We start from the raw sequence: 20,668 nt of genomic DNA, 5'->3' as shown, positions 1-20,668 counted from the left end.
TAAAGGAAAAAGGGACAATGGACAATGAATTTTTAAATGATTCTGACGATGGATTTGAAGACGAAAATCCAGAGAATCGGATTCTGTGGCGGATTCCGAAAAGATACATTCGCGATTGGGCAAATCCCGTGGAATTTTTTGAAGATACGAAAAAGTTTTCATATGTATTATATGAAATTAGTTGCAGGCAGCATAAAACGGTGCTGCCTCCAGTCGGTCACTAAAAATCCCTAAAATATTCCTTCCTTCTGAAAGGGAGATTCGAGGTCCATCTATGAAACAAGGTGGCCTTGCAGATTCAAGGAATCCTTCATGGAGGCTTCCTCCGTCCTTAAAATAAGGAAGGACTATGAATACGGGTATAAAAATCCCTAAAATATTCCTTCCTTCTGAAAGGGAGACTCGAAGTCCATCTATGAAACAAGGTGGCCTTGCAGATTCAAGGAATCCTTCATGGAGGCTTCCTCCGTCCTTAAAATAAGGAAGGACTATGAATACGGGTATAAGTATCGTACACCTTCGTGATTAATCGCGGTTAGATTAATTTGTCGTTAACATTAATGATTACGTCCTTAAAAATAAGAGATAAAATCACCGTAGCCCTTTATTTAGGTCTCTTGGCAAAGATCGCGTGCGCGATGCATTCGAAGATCAGATTGGTGAAAAACACAGTCTTTTCTTTTAATCGTGCTTCGAATTCAGCTCCAAACACGCCTGATTAGAAGTAACGCTATCGATAAAATTTTGAACAACATATATTTTACACACAGTAATATCTTTAATATTCACATCATACTAAAAATGTATAAATTTGCTCAAAAAAGAAACACATGAAATCCTTATACAATATTACGATGTCGGGTAAATATTGCCATAGTTCCGCCGCAGATGTGAACGATCCTTCGGCACATCCTCGGGGAATCGATTTCTCGTTTACACAGCCGCGGAAGTGACGTATGCGCAGGAAAATTATCCAAAGCACAGCGACAGACATTAGCTATTCTCGACCCAATTCACGCGCTACACATCCGCAACCCTTAAATTGTCGTCTCGTATAGCGTGGTTCGTCCTCTTCCTGATACAAGAGATAACGGTCGGCAGGGCAGAAATAGATAAACTTGAAAGATCCCATAATCATTTTATTTACCTCGAGCCGTTCCTGTCGCCAATTATTTGGCCGACTTTTTCTTTATAGAAACGTCAAAGTATCCACAACTTTTATTCAATTATGAGCGATTAAGAATAAAGAATTTTCTTTAAAAGGAAATTCAATTTCCGATCCTCCTGAATCCGCAATTCAAAGAAAGCGTTTAGTGAAAGACATTAAACCACGGGATTCTTTGACCGATCGCGAATTTTCTATTCAAACAATACGTATTTTCGTAAATGGCCAAATGGTAAAGATGATAATTTTCGAATGCGAAAGAGATAAATTTAAGCTCTTTCGTTGCTTCAACGCGTTCGGCTGTGTCGACGCTATTTTCGTGCTATTGTTTCAGATACATTATACACAACCGCTGTAACGAAGCGTATCTGTACCCAACGGCCGCTTCTACCATTCGGTTAACTTTAATCATGTAATTTAACTTTCCTAATACTCTCTCCTTTCTAATTTTATCTAATTTGTATGTATATATGTAAATGTATAAATATATGTAAATATATAAATATATATACACACGCGAATAAGGTGAAATTAGAAGAATTAATTATTTTTGGCGAAAACAAAATATTAAAATGTTTATTAATAAGTACGATACGATAAATACGATATATGTATATACAATATAACAAATTGTAAACTAAAAACATTATTTGGTTCAATTGCGCATTTTTAGCTCAAACAATATTTGAAGTATCAAATTATGGATATTCTATAGTATACTTATTAATAAACAGTTCAATATTGCTTTTTTCTTAAATATTGTTTGTGCTGAAAAATGGACGATTAAGCCAAATAATAATTTTAATTTACAATTTCTACACAAAGTCAACGGATCCGGGCAAATATTAGCTCGCTATAATTGCTGCAACAAATCTCCACAAAACGCATCGCGGTTCAACGAGAGATGCCGATATTTTGGCGATGATAAACCGATAAACTCGTGTCGTTCCGCAATTGGCGAAACTCGCGCGCGATGGAGACGCGCGAATATAATTGCGTTATCTATTCTATCCACTGCGCGTAATGCACGATGAATATTGGTGTATACTCACTGGCATTAACGAAATCGCTCCACGTCCGTTCGCTGATCCATGTGGATCGCGACAGTGTGAAAATTTAACGCCTTCAACGTCCGGACGGTATCGAATTTTCCACTTTCCAGTCGTTAAAATTGGATATTTAAAGTTAGAAGACAGGCCAAAGTGATACGTATACTCATGGATTTCAGGACAAGCATATCAAATGCTTGTCCTGAATATCGTATAGCTTCTGTCTATCTCAATATAACTCATTTTCGTATTAAATTCTAATGTTTTAATTTCGTAATCAATGTCTGCTATTTATCTCGATTGCTCGAGTAAAATATAGAAATATGGTCGTTACCTCCTGGACCTTTCTGTGGACGACGATCTTGTGCCACTGATTATCGTCGAATCGCACCCTGGCCGGCTTTATATGCAGATCCAATCTTCCTTTCGCCAGTGTCATTCCTACCGCGGCGCCTCCGTCTCTCAGTGACACGGTGAGATAATCATCATCCTCTCCTGCAATTAAAAACGGGACTAATGAAGTCACGGTGAGTGCCGCGCGAGTGCGAGCGCAAATAGACCCTTATTTCGCTCTCAAAAGCGGAGATAAAACGCGCTATTGAATTAACGCGACAGTGGCCGCGACGCGAGATCGTCGCAAACGCTCGCAGCCTCCCGTTTCGGTCCATCACGGATCGTTGTTTTAGTCGTGGACATCTGTGTTGACGCGACCGGGACATTACTGTCCATTGAGTGCAATCCCTTTTGACGCGTTAACGTCGCACGCATTGCGCAGGGAGACAGAGAGAGAGAGAAAAAAAAATTTTTGCAACGCACGGACGCGGATTCCGATGCAACTTTTTAATCCCCATGGCGACACCGCGTTCATCGATTATCCCCGCTCGCTTCATTCTTCGTATGCCGGATTATATCGCGAAGCGATGCGTATAAATCGATTACGACCGTTTAACCATTAGTTTCGGGACATTTAGTGTCGATCGGTTAAAATATCGGGCGATTGTCGTTAATAATTATCGTGCCAGCCTTGAATTTCCTTGCGGATTACGCTGTTCGGTTCGTAACGAGTCGAACAATTAAGACGATTTTGCTGATGGAAAAAGAAAGTTTATTTTTGCAATTAAACGTCAGCGATATATAGAGGGGAAAACGTTTACACAATTTATATCAGATACCGTTTAGATTAATATATTTGAAACAATTATTTATATTTTCTCTCTTTCTCTCTCGTAGAAAGCCGGAAGTAAAGTAAGAAGCAAAGAGTGATTTATTATATTTATACATTTATTTTCATTAAAAAAAAAAAAAAAAAAAAAAAAAAAAAATGAACAAAAATTGTTTATAAAATTTTTTTTTAATATACATATATATACAGTGATAAGGAAATTTGTGTGCAGTATTTTACTTTTTTTCAATCTATTGCATCTGATTGAATTTACAGAATTCAAAGGATTGTTTGTGCTCGCGCGAACATTTTTTTTTATTCATCCTTATTCATCCTCAGTATTCTCTCTTTCGCGCGCTTCGTACGTAGGAAAGATTGAAAAAGCGAAAACGCAAGAGACCTCGATCCTAAAAAGCAGAAAGATCATAATTCTCATCGCGGACAGGAGGAGGGGAAAACTTGGGACGCATCGCGCGAGATGCGCGGGCGTGTCATTACGCTCGTGAATTTCGCGAACGCCAACGTCGGATATATATTACCGCAGACGCTTTAAAATCGGGCCGTGACCGCATGCTAATTATCTCGCGGGAGTGACGGGGGAGGAGGGGAAGGGGGAGGGACGGCTACCGGAGACCGGAGCGTATAAAAGATGCAAACGGCACTTCGGACTTAATTGCTGCCGGCGCGGCGCATTAGCATGCGCTTAATTGTAAGTGCATTACGGCTCGGTATCGCGCTCTTCGCTCGCGTACCTACGCGGATCGTTATCCCCGAGAACAAACGCGATAACACGCGTTACTAGCGTAGGTATCGCCCATGCGGGACGGATGCGAGAAATCGGCAACGCGAGCTTCCGTCGAGATTATTGATTAAATCCATTACTGATTAAAACATTCCCATATATATATATGAGAGATACTCGTTTCCCTAAATAATAATAATAATAATCCACGCACGCTTGAAATATTTTTTAGCAAATATTTGATTATTATCACGATTATTTCTAACTATAATTTTCAAAATTAGAAATAGTTGTTATACACTAGCCAATACGTTTACAATATGTATATGGTATGTATTATTAATCGAAACGAAAATATAACGTTGATATATATATATATATATATATATATATATATATATATATATATATATATATTAGCAATAATATTGTGTTAATATTGAAATTGGATTATTTATTATTGGCTAATTGTGCGCGAATTTATTCTGAAATTATTCCACGAACGAAAAGTATCCGCTCACGAAACCTCATACTTCCCCTTCATTATATTTTCTGGAAACATCGTTACACGATCACGTTGCAGATAGTTATTGTGGGTGAAAGCGGGCGAAATAATTTCGAAGCGATATCGCGATTTTGAAAAATGCAAATTCGCGCGACAACGATTATCGTCCGTGAAAATACACGTAATCCGAATGCGCATAGCCGCGGCTGTATTACGGCTTATCTCGAGAACAAATGAGCGGCCTGGTGCGAGGGTGCCGCAAGGAGATGCAAGCTGGAGAAACAAGTGCTACGTGTGTGTGTGTGTGTGTGTGTGTGTGTGTGTGTGTGTGTGTGCATCGTGTATGGATGGTACAGCATTGCGGCTGCGGTATATAGGTTTTGAGTTGCCGCTGCAACCGGAGCGGAGGTGCAAACTCCTCCTTTTCCTGCGGATGGTGCAGTCTTGCCGTCTTGGCTGCGCCGATACCCCACCGTTCATTATGTAAGTATGCTATAAACTGGAGGCGTGCATGTGCACCTGGAGTATAAGATGAAGGAAACCGTGATATGGCAGTATAAATGAAGAAGCGACGCGGGTATAATAAAGAAACGAGATAATTGAGAAATCTGATCGAGACTCAAACGCGGAATCAAACTTTTATCACGATTTAATTTTTTTTTTCTTTTTTCTTTTCTCCGACTTGATTTCTTTCCGGCAAAAATTTGATCAAACGCAATCTATATGTTTTTTTTTTCGCAGAGTCTTATAACTTTTTAAATTTAAATTGGAACTCTCTTTATTAAAGTTTAAATTAACTATATTGCAGGATAAGAAGGTTTCGCAATTCCTTCTTTCCTTTATTTATTTTCTGCATAGAGCTCTTATATTTTTTTTTTTTATAATAATTTCACACACTTGTGACTTAAAAGAGTTATTTTTTTACGACGCTTGTGATAAAATAAACGGTAACTTTTTAATACAGCACAGAGTTAAAAAATTTTTCCAATTATTTTTAAGATAACACATTATTGAAATTATATTAAAATTAAGTATAAAATAAAATAATTATAGATATGAAATCTTGCTTTCAGAATGCTAAAGATAAATAATTTCAATAATTTTCGGTAATTTATGTTGAGATACAACATGCATTATTTCGCTCAGGAAACTCTAAGTTAACATTTCCGAAATCAAGATTAATTGAGGTCAACTAACAGCCATTACCATATCCTGCTAAAATAAAAGAGGGAGAGAAAGTATAATAAGAATAGATAAATGAAGAGAGAGAGAGAGAGAGAAAATTCCTCTGGTTGCCGCATATCCGGGAGGCGAAGCACTGGAACGTCCTAATTGGCTATAATGTCGTCGCGAGAGAAGGAGATATCGCAAAGATTTAATATGCGACCATTGTCCAAGATGGTACTATTGTCTGTCCCCATTCTCTCGAAAGATATCCGACCGTCCGTAAGTCACTCGATTAAATGCGACTCCATTGTAGACCCTCTCGAATTGTTTTCGATTAATCGTGCGCTTCTAAGATCGATCGTCTATTTTCAGAAGAAAAAATTTACAATCGTATATATACATATATTATTGTAAATTTTCTGTTATATATAATTTATTTAAAGTAATTTTGTTTGTATCCAAATAACCATATTTTCAATCGTTATTTTTATGTTTTTGATTTTATGCTCGAAAATTTTCGTATTAAATATTTGTTGATTATACGATTCCTTTCGTCCAGTTGTCAAAAATTGCTATTTTTCCAATTGCAATTAATCTCTGTCTCTTTTCAATTTGGCAACTAAAGTGAGAATAAAATTGTCACTTAGAGGAAATTATAATTAAAGAAAGTCATTCGCCGCAGGAAGGATATAGGAAATACTTACCGGAATAAAATAAAAGTCCATTTGGCTGTCTCGTTTTGAACTGAAGGTTTATAGATTCCTGTGTACTGAGCACCGGTTCTCCTTTGCTCAAATCTATCGTGAGGTACTCGGTCCCTCTAAAGGACGCTTCCGAAGGGGCTTTGTCTGGAACAGAAAAGAGCCACCGGTCTATAAATCGGTCAATTCGCCGCAACGAATTTTCGTTATAGACTCGCTTAGTGAATTGGCTAAGTCGTGGATTAAAAGATAAGTATTGAAAGTCTCTTTTCTCTTTATTGGAAGTATAAGAAAATATTATGAAGAAAATTCGATTAAAGAATAAAGATATTCCGTTAAAATATAATAAACCTTTTTCACATCCCGTTGTTAAAGAATAAACTATTAACTATTAACATAATACTTACTGCGTTAATGCTTTCGCTTTTATAAGACATGTATATGTGAATGAAGATTAACAATGATCAATTCTTACTAATAAGACATGTATATATTATAATTATTTCCTAGCAATAATTTGTCATAGAAATTATAAATAGAAATATGTTCAAATATACATTTATTATTTAAAATAACGGATATATTTTATGAGTTAATATATTTTACGACAAATTCTTAATAATACATAAACAAACAGAGATTAATATATAATATAATCTTCATATTTTTTTTCAATGTAATAGGTGAGATGAGATTTCTAAATTTTCTCTCGTAAGTTTGTGAATCATAGTAATAAGCGCCGTGAATCCCCGACCTATCATCTTGGAAGCGACGCGCCTCTCGAGAGAAAAATCGACGCGGGCGGATTTATCGCGGCGATTCGTTCCTGGCGCAGTTGGGCGAACTGAAAGAGATACGAAGTGGCGGATATATAGTACACAGCCGGTTCTTCCTTCCGCGGGATGATTTGCGGCAGTAATGAACATTTCAATCGGTGCATTCGACCCCTCGTCTCGGCGCGATTTGGCAAGATGCCAACGCCATTAAAACCTATCTTACGAGTCTTTTTGCGCGATCGAGCTTATACCTTTGTTTCGTCGCGCGATAACAATGGAAAATAACGGAGTGCGCGAGCCTGTGACACCGGACGGTCCCTTTTCTCGAACGAACGGAATCTCGAAATCCGATTAAGTATCGCCATTGAGTAGGATAAAGAGCGTCGGGACGCTTGTTTGCGACGCCGCGAACGATGAATTTAAAACGAGCAGATCTTGACACTTAGCTACGAGATAGAAGACGGGAAGAAAGTTTCGAACGTGAGTAAAATGAAACAGACGTGTTAAGTTTTTAGAATGCGAGAAGCGTGCGCGCGTTTGCCCCCCCCCCCCTCTCTCTCTCTCTCTCTCTCTCTTTGACGTCATTAAATCGAATCGATAAAATTTTATTTTTTCTTGTATCCACTTTTCTCTATAAATATCGATAAATTTATGCAAAATAGTTTATTTTACTTTTAATCTTGAAAAAAAGTTTATCACAATACAATTCTGTCTATTGAATGTTTGATAAGAGACGTTTGATCCGTCACGAACTCGCGATGATGAGTACGGGCTTAGCGAACCCGAAGTATCCGAGCTATTTCACTAGGCCACTTAATTTGTTTCTAGGGATTCCGAGAGGAAGACGCATGTTTCGAACGATATTTAAAATAAGAATCATTAAATAAGCTGTTTTATATTATATATTTTTTATTTATCTCGATTCGAGTTTATATAAACAATTCTTTCAGATTAAAGACTGTTTCTAGGTACTATAGAAATTACAAAAAAAAAAAAAAAAAAAAATTCAACTCAAAAAAATATTTTGTAGTGATATTTGGGATAGCGGAGTTTGCTTTGATTGTCTTCGATCGCGGAGAAGATGCCATGGCCGCGCTTGTTTTGTTCGAGATACTCTATAGAAGAAATGTCGAGCTTGCTTGGTCATTGCCTTCTACGAGAGTATAGCGGCAGTTTAGCGGCAAGATTTACGACAAGAGAGGAGGGCGCGCGAGCGCGCCCGATTGATCGCGGGGGTGCGCCAGGTGCAGAATTACGCGGCACCCACTGCTCTGGCTTCCTAATGAATGGTCGGCGATTAATACGGATTATGGCCAAGGCGCGTGTATCGGCCACGCTAAGGCGTACTTAGCCGCGATTTATGCGCAACTTTGTCAACGTATTCCTCGATGCGCGTGATAAAAGGTGCAGGAACGTTAATCGGGGAAAAGCGAAGATGCGGCTTCCGGATGCATCTTATATAGATAAGTAAACTGGCTCTATGTAAAACAAAGAATGATCACTATTAGCGATCTTAAATTCGATACGACCGATTCTCTGAATTTTTGAAATCGATCTTATCCTATATAAGGAGATTATATATCGAGAGATACTGATAGTTTTAAAAGTTATAAGCGATTAAAAAACTGCGAGATACCTTATCTTAAAAGCTTGTCCTTAAAGTTACCCGGAACGATGTCGCCGAGAACAGCTAATGAACCAAGACAATTACCGTAAAACCTGACATCTCGCGCGCGCGTGCTACCTTGCCTAGATAATTACGCGATATCCGGCAGAATGGTGTTGCTAGAGTTGCTTTTGCTCCATTGGGGATCATTTGGCGTCTCAACTAAATCGATCGCCCGATTTTATATATAGTACTCGCGCGTATAACGCACGTGCTGGATAATTAACATCAGCCGCGCTTAATTACTCGAGCGAGCTAAGCATCCGCTCAGTTCTCTCGAGAATTAAATTTCCAGAGTGAAACAAGGAGCGCGACTTGCGACTGAATAAAAAACAATTTAAATGGTGCGCGAAATACGTGTGATTCCTTATCAGTTGTAAAATATACTTATTATAAACGATGTATTGAATGATATCTCTCGTTATTATTAACTATATTTTATAATTTTATTGATTAATTTAGAATCAAATTTTAAGTGAATTTTTAAAATACATATAGATATATTATTTTATAAATTATTTACACAATAATATTTTTAAATGCCGGTATGCTAAAGATTTATATAAAAAAGATTTATATATAAAATTTTAATCAAATTTTCATTAACGAAAAATTAGCGATAGTATTTTCTTGTTTTTAATTAATTTTATTTATTACTGAAAATATTGTACAAACGTTCCATTCATGCAATAGAATATTACACACACTGGATATTATCTGAAGGCTTGTTTAATTTGTTACGTATTAACAATCTTATAAAATATTCACTTGATAAGTTTCTAAATTATCGCAATAAAAGATGAAACGTGATATGAACATATCACAATGATGGTTCTTATCCACGTCATATCGCATATACTTCCACTTGTTATTATCTTCGACGACGATCAGCGTTCCTTTCATTTCTTTTTACGATCATCTGTACGATATTACAGATAATTTTTCACGTATGTTTTTCCTCGTCTCTCAGATATTAAATCACATGTAATAATGAGAAAAAAATAAGAAAGAAAGAGCGAGTTGTTATTTTTTTTAAATTTTATCTTTACATGTGTGACGTAATATATTTAATTTAAATAAAATTTTAAAAAAATTATTTCATTAAGAGATATCATCATATGTTTCCTCTTTAGAAGTTATAATTTAAAAGTATCCTGTGTCATAAGATTCTTGGTACACAAAAAAGATATTATATAAATATAAATATACTTTCTCCTAATGTAAAAATATATTTTTATGTAATATACACTTGTGTGTTCAATATATAAAATATTTCGTTACGTTATTGATAAAAATGATATTTGAAAAGATGGAAGCACCTCTTCTTCAGTTGATAATACATTCATAGAAAAATATAATAGGGAAATTGTCAATATCTGACAATCAATACAAAGTATCGGCGTTGTATAATGATCGCAACATTTTCAGATATCAATTTCGCTTTTATATCATTTTGCAATCTCAAACTTATTTTTAATTTTATAAATTAAATCAATAAGAATTGTGGTAAAATTGCTTTATAATTAAATTACAAATATTTATGAAAAATGTTAATAATTTTGAAGTAATTCTAAAACAAATATCGGCTTTTTTTAACGTAATTACTGCGTGTGTTTTATAAGAGATACCAAATTATTCACGAATCATTTACTATATTTTATTTGCATTTTTATTTATAATTTGTCAATTTAATGACTTAAGAATAACAACTTAAATATTTTAATTCCTTATCGAATATATCAAATAATATGATTTCATATAGAGCGGAAAGAAAAATTGAACATGTTATAACATTGAAACATTGGAGATGAATATTGCATGATAGTTTAACCCAATATTCAACCTGCTTCTAAAAGAAAAAAAAAAAAAACTATCTGTTTTTCTTGAACAGCGATGAAACTCATTTGTTTGGCTTGAATTTCAGGGAACTTGCTGGCCGGAGTAAAATAAACCGTATCGAAGCTTAAGGCGGTAGATGTGGAAGTATATACAGGTTTAATAAATCTCGACGGTTCACGCGGATAAAAGCGTGCTAAGGACGTCGTCCGATTTATTTAGTTCCTCCACTTTCGAATCTTTCCGCGTCCTATTCTGCCTGCATTTAAAGGATTACCAAGTTAATCCTCGCAAACAGTTTGCTGCGCGAGAAGTGCCTTTGGCGAAAGCAATTTGCAATCCTTTATCATAACAAATCGCAATAATAAAGTATTTAATAAATGAAAGAAGAGAAAGAGCGAAATTTGATGTAAGGATATAATGAGATCGGAAAAGTTCATTGTCGACTTCATCCACATTATTCAAAAAACATTCTAAATTTATGATAAATTTTTAAATACAACTCTCTATGTATAAAGTAACGTATAAAGTGTTTTTTAAAGCTAGTCGACAACATATTAAATTAATATTCTAAATTATTTATTTTACATGAAAATCGGTCATAAATCTCTTATTAAAATTAATGATATAATTCGCTGTTAGGAGCTTTTTTAGAATATATATATTATAAATAAAAATAAATTAAATAAAAAGATAAATGGGTTACGTTTTACAAAAGTTGTGCAGCAGGTAAATTTGCATGTTATTAATTATAAATTGATCCGTTCGACCCAGTTTTATGTAATTAATTTTACGCAAAAAGGAAAGGTTTGTCTTTTTTTAAATAAAAACTTGTATTAATAAACACGTCAAACTGGCGTTTACTTGCTCTGGTTTAATTATAGTTGAAGAAAGTCGATTCGTTTGCTTTTACAACTTGCATAGAAATCTAACCCACATCGTAAACATAGCCGGAGATTTTATTCTTGAAGGAAATATTATAGCCCTTGGGGAAATCCCTTAGAACAATAAAATCTTTGATCTGTATTGTTGAGAGAAAGTTCTTGGTATTAAAATCGAGATGAGAAAAGTGTACCTTTTTCATATGTCGCGAATAGGACATATGTTTATAAAAAAAAAAATCGTATCAAAAAAACTTAGCGACACTTTGACAGAGCTACGAGCTGCTTTTATAATATTTAAAACTCAAGATTTTTTTAAACGTTTGTAATAACTAAATACCGTGCTATTAAAATGCTAATAGAATTTTTCCTTATTTTTTTTTCTCAGACAAAAAATACGTATATACAAATGAAATCTGTACAATACAAAATATCCTTGTCGTATAATATCGCGTTTATTATATTACGTTATGGTAATTGTATGAATATTAATGTCTAAACATTAATCAAAAAATAATCCCCAGGTCTATGTATAAATAATATAAATTGATTAAAATGTCTAGGAGTTGAATTTAATTGAGAGAAATCTTCGTAGACCGATAATCTTTTTTTAGTTCTTTTTAAATCAGTAAAATAGGAAAAAGAAATCGGTTTAAATTTATGGGCAAGAATGATCAATCGTCGCGACGTTTTTTGTAGCCGCTTCAAAGATTGAGCGAGAGAATCTTGGCATTTTTCGCCGGTATCCACTTCATGAACCGACCGAAGCTATCGTATTAGCATGTATATTGCATCATGTCGGCGGGACACATGACGACATCACTCACCCGAAACTACTAAGGTAGGTACGAATCGTCATTTTACTATCGCACGCTCCGTTGCGGCCCGCAAGCTCCTTAACTCTCGGTCCAGCTTGAATCGGGGCGCTTCATTTGGAGAAGGTACATTGTCGCTTCGCCACAAAATCTCGCGATGATGCATCGCACGTTTCTCTGGAGCGAGAAACGCGAAAATTACTTTCCGAGTGCATCGGTCTCTGTATGGTATACCATCGCATCGTGTCTCATAATCCTCCTATCAGAATTTTACGAAACATCTGCGCGATGTCTCCAAATGTTTTGCTTATTAAAAATATTCAGCTCATCATTCTAGAAACATATTTAATAGCGGCATATCGTATAACAAAAATTATGAAAACTGCTGCAATATTTTTTGACAAATTATATAATTTATAATAATACATAGAAATAATAATAATGAAATGTCTCTTATTTATTTATGATAACATTCTTTATTAAAAAAAAAAAAAAGATTATTTACTTAAAAGTTTGAACAATATTTATTTTATCTGTATAAACATCTATGGGTAGAAATTTTATTTTAAATTTTCAGCCAGGGCTTAAGATCTATAGACAAATAATGATGAAATTTGCTACCCTTCTCATAATAATTGTAGGCAATGATGCGTTATGAAATAATAGTTCATGAAATTTTTTGTATATTGTACCAAGAACTTTTTTTTTTGTATAAAAAGGATTTTGGGATAGATATGGAGCATTCGTATTGCGCGCGTATTTTCGGAATTAAGTAAATTCGTAGCCGGAACAAAGTGGGAAAACAAGTTATTAGGGCAAGGCGACGCGGCGGAACATCAATTCCATGCATGAGTGCGTGACGAGAGATGCATTCGCGCCGAGAGAACGCGATGGAAATTACCGGTCGTGGCCTCTCTCTCTCTCTCTCTCTCTCTCTCTCTCTCTCTGGCGCGCGATTGTGCCCAAACTCCGGTTATATTGAGTTCTGCGAGTGGCGGAATTCTCGGCGCATTCAACCTGACCACGACGAACAGAATGGCCGGAAATTCTCTTGCATAACGGACGCGGCCAAAGACTTTCAAGGCTCAACCCCGCGAGAATGCATCCGAATCGAAATCCTGCGCCCTCCCGCAAAATGTTCCCAAGAGCGTGAACAGCATGGAGCACGTGACAGGAATCCAACCGAGATTCAGTAATTTAATATTTTGTCTTTCTTTCTTCGCAAAATACAATCGATTTTAATTTCCTCTCTTTCGTTGGATCAAAATTTTTCTAATAATTTGTATCGCAGAGAAACTGGTATTACAATAGCTATTCCAAAATCGCAAACGTTTCGCTGGTTTCGTCTTTCGACAGGGGAATCAAAGCTTTTTCTCTTTTCTTCCTAAAACAGACGATTAGTACAAGAGGCAGAGAGAGAGAGAGAGAGAGAAAGAGAGAGAGAGAGAAGCGATTCCTATCTCCATCTCAGGCCTAATTAAATCATAAATATCTTTATAGGCTTCTATGAAGTATAGACATCGCAGCTAAAGAGATTTTTATTTCGTATCAATAACCATAACTCGCGCAGCATCCAATCGATGTATATTGACCGTTTCTATTTTTCATGTCTCAATAAAAAAGAATACAGTTCTTGTCGCGACTTATCACCTCCTACAGTCTGCTCAGTACTCGAGAAACACCCCGTATATAAGCGTACAATGGTAGAGTAAAGGATATAAGCGGCCAATAAACGTAAACAAGTCCCTAAAGTGCCTCACCGAGCGGCCGAGCATTTCCGCGTCGGGAAATTCTCCCCGGGGAGCGTGAAAATCGATAAATCCAGACTCCTGGATATAAAATGACATAAGAGTGTTGGCTATCTTATGCGTCAATGTCGACGCGTAGCATTGCTGCACGACGAATGCAAGAGTCATCCTATTCGAAAAACGTTCCTTGTCGCTCCGGTCGTGTGAAGTAATATTAAAAAAGTTTTCGCGACGAAAACCTGATTTATACCGCGAGCTTGTAAGACTCATACGACAAGAATGTCCTCGAGCATCGTGCACACGCGACGCTTTCCAGCGAGCTATTTGATGGTTTTGAAAATTTTTCGAAATTTTGTCTTATATAAAAATCGAAAATTGATGAAATATAAATTTCAGACATGATTTCTTTTAACTGAAGTAGCTCAGAAATATATACTAGAGAAAAAAATCTATACACATTTTGCATCCCAAGAAGATGTCTTCTTATGTGACGGATTTTTTGATCAATTTGAAGTACGTAGATGTTTCCTTTTTTCTATCAAAAATATCCATATAAAAGTATTTTAGAAAGTAAAAAAAGTTACCTTTTCTCTCTCAATGCAATCATAATACGTTACCAATTTCTATTTTTTCGACTCTCTCGGCAACATTTCTTAAAAATAGAGATTAAAAATATGAACATTTGATTATAAACAATACTAAAAGGTAATGACAATTAAACATTATTTCTCTTTAAATCACATTTAAACGTGAAGTGAAATCGAAGCATCGCAACGACATGTATAATTGCGTTGTACAGCATTGCGGCGATCTATTTAATAAAATCCTGCAGGACGATAAAAGCGGCTGTCGTTCGATCTCATCCTCTAGACGTTGTCGTCGTCGTCGTCGTCCCTGCGGGATTAGCCGAGTAATCTCTTGAAGAGCCTCGAGGAGTAACGAGATCCCGCGGGAAACGACACAGACTTTTTCTCATCTCAGGAATAGCGCATCCTGCGCGATGCCACCTAGCAAAAATTCGCTGTTCTCTTTTTTTTGCACGTAAGGCGCTTTCATTTCCAAGGAGCAAAGCGTCAGAATAAAGCGTCGCTTGTTTTCGGAACGTAAGCGCATGAGAGAGATTTTCGCGCAACGCGTTTTGATGAAATACCGAAAAGTGTTTCGCTTCCCATTGAAATTGGTAACAAAAAAGCGATAATTAGCGAGTGCAAAATTGTTTAGCTTGAATTGTTCTATCGCTAAGAGAGGAAAATCAAGAGCGTAATGAGTGAAATACGAATGAAAGTAAATGAATATTTGACAAAGTGAAAAGATCGTTGTGTAATGTAGAAAAATATTTTGATTTTTCTTTTAAATCACTGTCATTCGAGGAAAATAAAGAATGTAGAATTAATGGAAAATTTTAAACGTAAAAATATAATGAAGTTTTTTGAATTTAAAAATTTCAACGAAATATTGTAATGAAAATTGTAAATTTACAAATACTTTAATAGAAACATTTTATTGCTTTGTGTTATTTCGATTTAACAATTTTATCAAAAGAAGGTTCTTTCAGTTCTCAACAAGTTCTGTTTACCAAATGCGAATATTATCGAATATCCTGTATTCTGTACAATGTGTGCCTCGCTGGATACGTGTAATGCTACATTATGTTATGTACTCGTATACACATATAACAGACCGTATACAATACGGAAAATTCGATCAAATTTATGTGCATACGAACGTCAATTATCGTGGCTCTTTAATAATTTTCCTTACCACGTTTCTCTTACCGACTGAACGCCGAATTCCTCGACGAATCCCACCATCGTTCGCTTTATAAATATTGATTACTTATCGCGCGACAGTTATTGCGAACAACTCAGTTTATAACCCAGAAACCTGAGGTCACCCTCTTCGTAGAGTTTCTTTGTATCGTTGCAGCGGAAAATTGCAATCGTCAAACCGTACGTGTAAAATTGACCTAAGCCCGAAAATTTAATAAAGTCGCTTTTTCTCGCAGACACAAACGCCTTCTCCACTGACCCGATTGACGCGTCGGGCGCAAAGTGGCCTAAAGCCGGCAGATATAATAAAACAATCTAGTCTAAACCAAAAATCTGAAATAAAGTCGGATCAAATCTTTTTTTTATTAAAGAACGAACGAAACATTGGCCTAAAAATTAATTTGTGCTTGACACAAAATAATTTCATGAATTAAGAAAAAAATATAAAGAATTAATTTTTTTTTTTTACGAATAAATAATGTTTACATTTTTTTCTTAATCTATAGCATTATATACATAGATTTTACTTTTACTTATAAATTTAAAAATTTGAAATTGATAAAATAAAGTCATTTATAGAACAGAGAGAAAGGTTTCATCCACCAAATATTAAATATCCCTGTAATAATAATAATTGTGAGAGAGAAAGAGAGAATTGCAACTCATTCTATATGTTTAACAAACATATAATCATTACGTTATTTCTTATTTACTTAAGTAATTCTGGTAAAGAAAACCTTTTCTTTAATTGATATACAATATTACCTTATGTGATACATTAATTTTTTTATGTATAATAATTTAAATTTTAATATATCTACAGATAATTATTATATTACGTATTATATATGCTCGATTTATCTACATTTAGCTACCCTCCTACATATTTCACTCGAGTTCTTTTAACTTTCATCAAAGTGCTGTTATAACGCCAACTAACGCAATTGGAACTCGTGAAATTTGTTTTCCGTCTTCGGTGTTCATTAATAATCAGCAGAATGGCGGACGACGAGTGCATTAATGAATTATATATCGCTCTCATACAGTTTTAGCACGGCCGAGGAGTTAAGGAATTAAGGATCGGGCAAAGTTCGTCGCGAGTTTGCCGCACTGGAGAGACCATAATTCTTCGCAACCGGAACGTACGAGTAATTGCTCCAAGTCCCTTCTCACCTTATTTTCCTTGTCGTCACTTGGTTGTCCTGATAATAAAGAATCTGGAAACTGCTGCGCTACTTTGATATCATGCTACCTCAAAACTTAATTTTTTTTTCAACACAATATTTTTCTGACTCATACGAAATCAATTTTTTTCTCGAAAAATATCGAGATACTCGTGGGCTTCGAGTGATCGAAGATCAAAAATGAATTTGACGAGTCTAAAAAAAAAAGAACTTTTGACGAATAAAGTTTTAAGAAAAAAAAAAAAAATAAGTGGGAGAACACAAGAGTGCTATATATTCCTTGTGAAGATCTAAGAAATATGTCAAATGAAACTCGAAGATGCTTCATTGCACCTTGTTGAGAGACTGTTGGAAGATTCCGCCGGGATCTTCGCGAGTCGGAGATGCGGTGCACGAACTTGAGCGAGAAAAACTTAATTAACGAACGTTTCCTGCCTCGTAGTCGTGCTAGATATCTGCTAACAACGCAACAAAACGGTCGTTCATAATCCACGAGGACAGCACCGTTCTGACAGCGACCCGCAATTGCTTCTAGTATGACGCGAGTCGGTCGCCGTGGCATAAATCCTGCGCGGAGAGAATATCACGTTCCTCTTCCTCTGTTATAGCCGGTGAAGGGAACTTTAACTCCGACTATTGTCGGAAATCCATCGTCCCTCTGTTTCTACCGGGGTATGACGTATCTAACTATTTCCGACCGGGCTTTTTGCTCATCTCGGACGAGAGACACCGCGCCGTTGGAAAATGAATTTTCCGACTGGATGCGTATAACTCTTTGTCGGCGATCCATCCCCCGGTGGATAACGACGGTAGAGGGATAATCGTGAAGGGCGCGGTGAAGCGTAATCCGCGTTATTAACCCCCGCTGGTCGAGGGTAGTCTTTGCCGCCACGACACGGCGATTACATTCAACACAGCGACAAATACTTATATACAATATATATATAAGACTCAATGTAGACACGTTTCAAATGTATACTATTAAAAGAGATTATATTTAAATGATTTTTTATTTTAAAGGAAATGTTATACATGAAATTTTAAATTTTTTCCACGTGAAGAAAGATAAATGTAAATAGAAATGAACACGAAATATTGGCTTAAAATGCAACGATTGAAATTATCAAAATTCAAATAACAATTTTAAAGAGTTATTCGAAAATGTCATTAGAAATTCTTATTTAAAAAAAGATTTTTAATTTTTCAACTTTCTCTTAGATTGTTTCAAATATCTTTCTTTTATGTATTATTACAAATATTATGTCGCTCTCACAAACGTTATGTATAAAATATTATCTCATATTTATTATTTATATTTTTATATAACTCAATATATAGAGAAAATGGCGCATACACAAATATTTTTAACTTTTGTTTTTCAAATATTATTCTGTTCATCTCTGACGTAGCACATATCCGTGACGATATTATCTGCATAAAAGTAATACCAATTGATTTATGCATATATAAAACTAGTGTAATACTACATAGATATTTTTATTATTATTACTAGAGGAAAAGATATGAAAAATAACTTTCATAATTTACTGAGAATGCAGTCTTACGGTCCTTTGGGTAATTTCGTATAAAAGTAGGAAACATTTTTGCGATCTCTCCTGAGTTGCGAACGAATCTTCGTTCATCCAAGCTCCGGTAATGAATGGTGGACTCGATCGTACGATATTGCGGGTCGTTACGGGCAAATTTGGGAGTCTCGAGTATTCGCGGGTCGTATGAGCCTAATTTTGAGCGGGCATAACCGGCGGACTGGCGGAATGCATCGGTATCTCGCGAGGTATGCAAATTAGCGACTAAACTGCACTGTTGACGTAGAACTACCATCGATACGAAGGACCAACCGAGCCCCGTCTAAACTGCCGTTCGTCGCCTGGCCGTTGTTTACCGTGTGTTTCACTATGCAACATTCGGAGTGTTCTTGGTGATTTACGTGATTTCGCCGTTGATCCCCGCTCGGAGCTTAATATCGCAATCGATCGATGGGAGTTTAACGCTTTAGAGTTACGAACGTACCATTTATATCCACTATTTTTGTTTCGTTTTGCTATTGGACAGAAAATGCATTTACGAATAATAGAAAACCATTTCCAATATATATTTGTAAATCGATACACGAGAGAAAACACAATTATTAGTCTCATAAACACTTTACTACTTTGTTTATCATACAGGATTTTCCTTCTATTTTCACTTTATTAGCTGCTCACTCATATTCTGAATATGAGTGATGTTTATTCGCTTCAACTGGATTATAATGAATATTTGTTATTGATTTATACGAGATTTATTTCTTGTACAGAAGTTTTTTCATTATTGTATTTAGATACAGCACACAATGCATTAATTAAATACGTAAAATGGGTGGGAGATAATTTACGAGGTTCAACGATTACATTCATTATAACAAAAGTCTATTTAATGTATTAATTTCATTAATTTTCTTCATTTTTGTGATACATTAATGGAAACTATGCAGGATAACTAACAATGTCTAGATGATTTCTACGCAAGCACAGAGTGGAACAATAAATTATACAATTTATCTAAATATTGATGAGTAAATAATAGGGTAAATACTCTTAATCAATGATTTGTAATTTAATAGAATGTATGTTAATAAAATAATAGAAGAATTATGCATCATAAAAGAAGAAAAGTTACATTAAAATACGTATATAATTAAAATTTAAATATGTATATAATCTTATGTCATTTAAATTTTAATTATATACGTAATTTAATGTAACTTTTCTTCTTTTATGATGCATAATTCTTCTATTATTTTATTAATTATACACACATATATATATATATAAAATAAATATTTTTAAATTTAAAATTATTTGTATATACGCATAAAAATTTTGATATATAAGTTTGTTTAGATTTAAAAAATAGAGAAGCAGCGTATGATATAAAAATATAATTTAATTTTTTCCAAGAAATATTTCATAATTTGACTATATTTATGTGTAAAAAGATTATATAAAATTTAATACATTAAAATTCCTGTAAATAATATTACTAGCATTATCATCTGTTTTTCATATCAGTAAATTATACGTTGTGCTACCTGAGCCGTTGTATTCATTTTCGCATTAATAAAGAATCTATTCGGTTGTACCTAAAGGGTCTAAATATAGGTACACACGCCTATATTTACCACCTAGCTAAAGCTACGATCTACTGATTACTCGTACTGATATCTCTACGATTGCCGCATACCATTATCGCGGATGTGCTTTGGATTTGTAATTAGCGAGACTCACTGTAATCCCAAGCCCGGTAATCGCCAGCACCCGCCGTAGGCAGCACCGTGCTCCATGCCTCTATATGCGAGAACAGAAAGAGAAAAAGGAAGAAAGAGTAAAGAACTGAACCATGCGTCGATCGCCCGTATCAAAGATCCTTATACATTGTGTGTCTAGAAAAGAGAAATGAAATGCGCGAGTCTTTTCTAAAAGCTTTCTCAGTAATTTAAATA

The 20,668-nt window shown here is 35.2% G+C and overlaps 1 protein-coding gene across 4 annotated transcripts in view; it reads right to left on the bottom strand.

Moving 5' to 3' along the window:
* Window positions 1-20,668, bottom strand: part of Nrx-1 (neurexin 1) — a 213,077-nt gene that overhangs the window by 103,392 nt on the left and 89,017 nt on the right. For all 4 annotated transcript variants that reach the window (XM_070300469.1, XM_070300471.1, XM_070300470.1 and 1 more), the window contains exons 4-5: window positions 6,495-6,638; window positions 2,549-2,709 (exon numbers count right to left, since the gene is read on the bottom strand). In XM_070300469.1, coding sequence (XP_070156570.1) covers window positions 2,549-2,709; window positions 6,495-6,638 — 305 coding nt within the window. The remainder of the gene's footprint in view (window positions 1-2,548; window positions 2,710-6,494; window positions 6,639-20,668) is intronic.

This window comes from Polyergus mexicanus, unplaced genomic scaffold (assembly GCF_030449975.1).
Source record: "Polyergus mexicanus isolate NDT 795.1 unplaced genomic scaffold, iyPolMexi1.0 SCAF_8, whole genome shotgun sequence".
NCBI lineage: Eukaryota > Metazoa > Arthropoda > Insecta > Hymenoptera > Formicidae > Polyergus > Polyergus mexicanus.
Note: the sequence above shows the minus strand (reverse complement) of the source record. Positions and strands in the feature narration are given on the sequence as shown.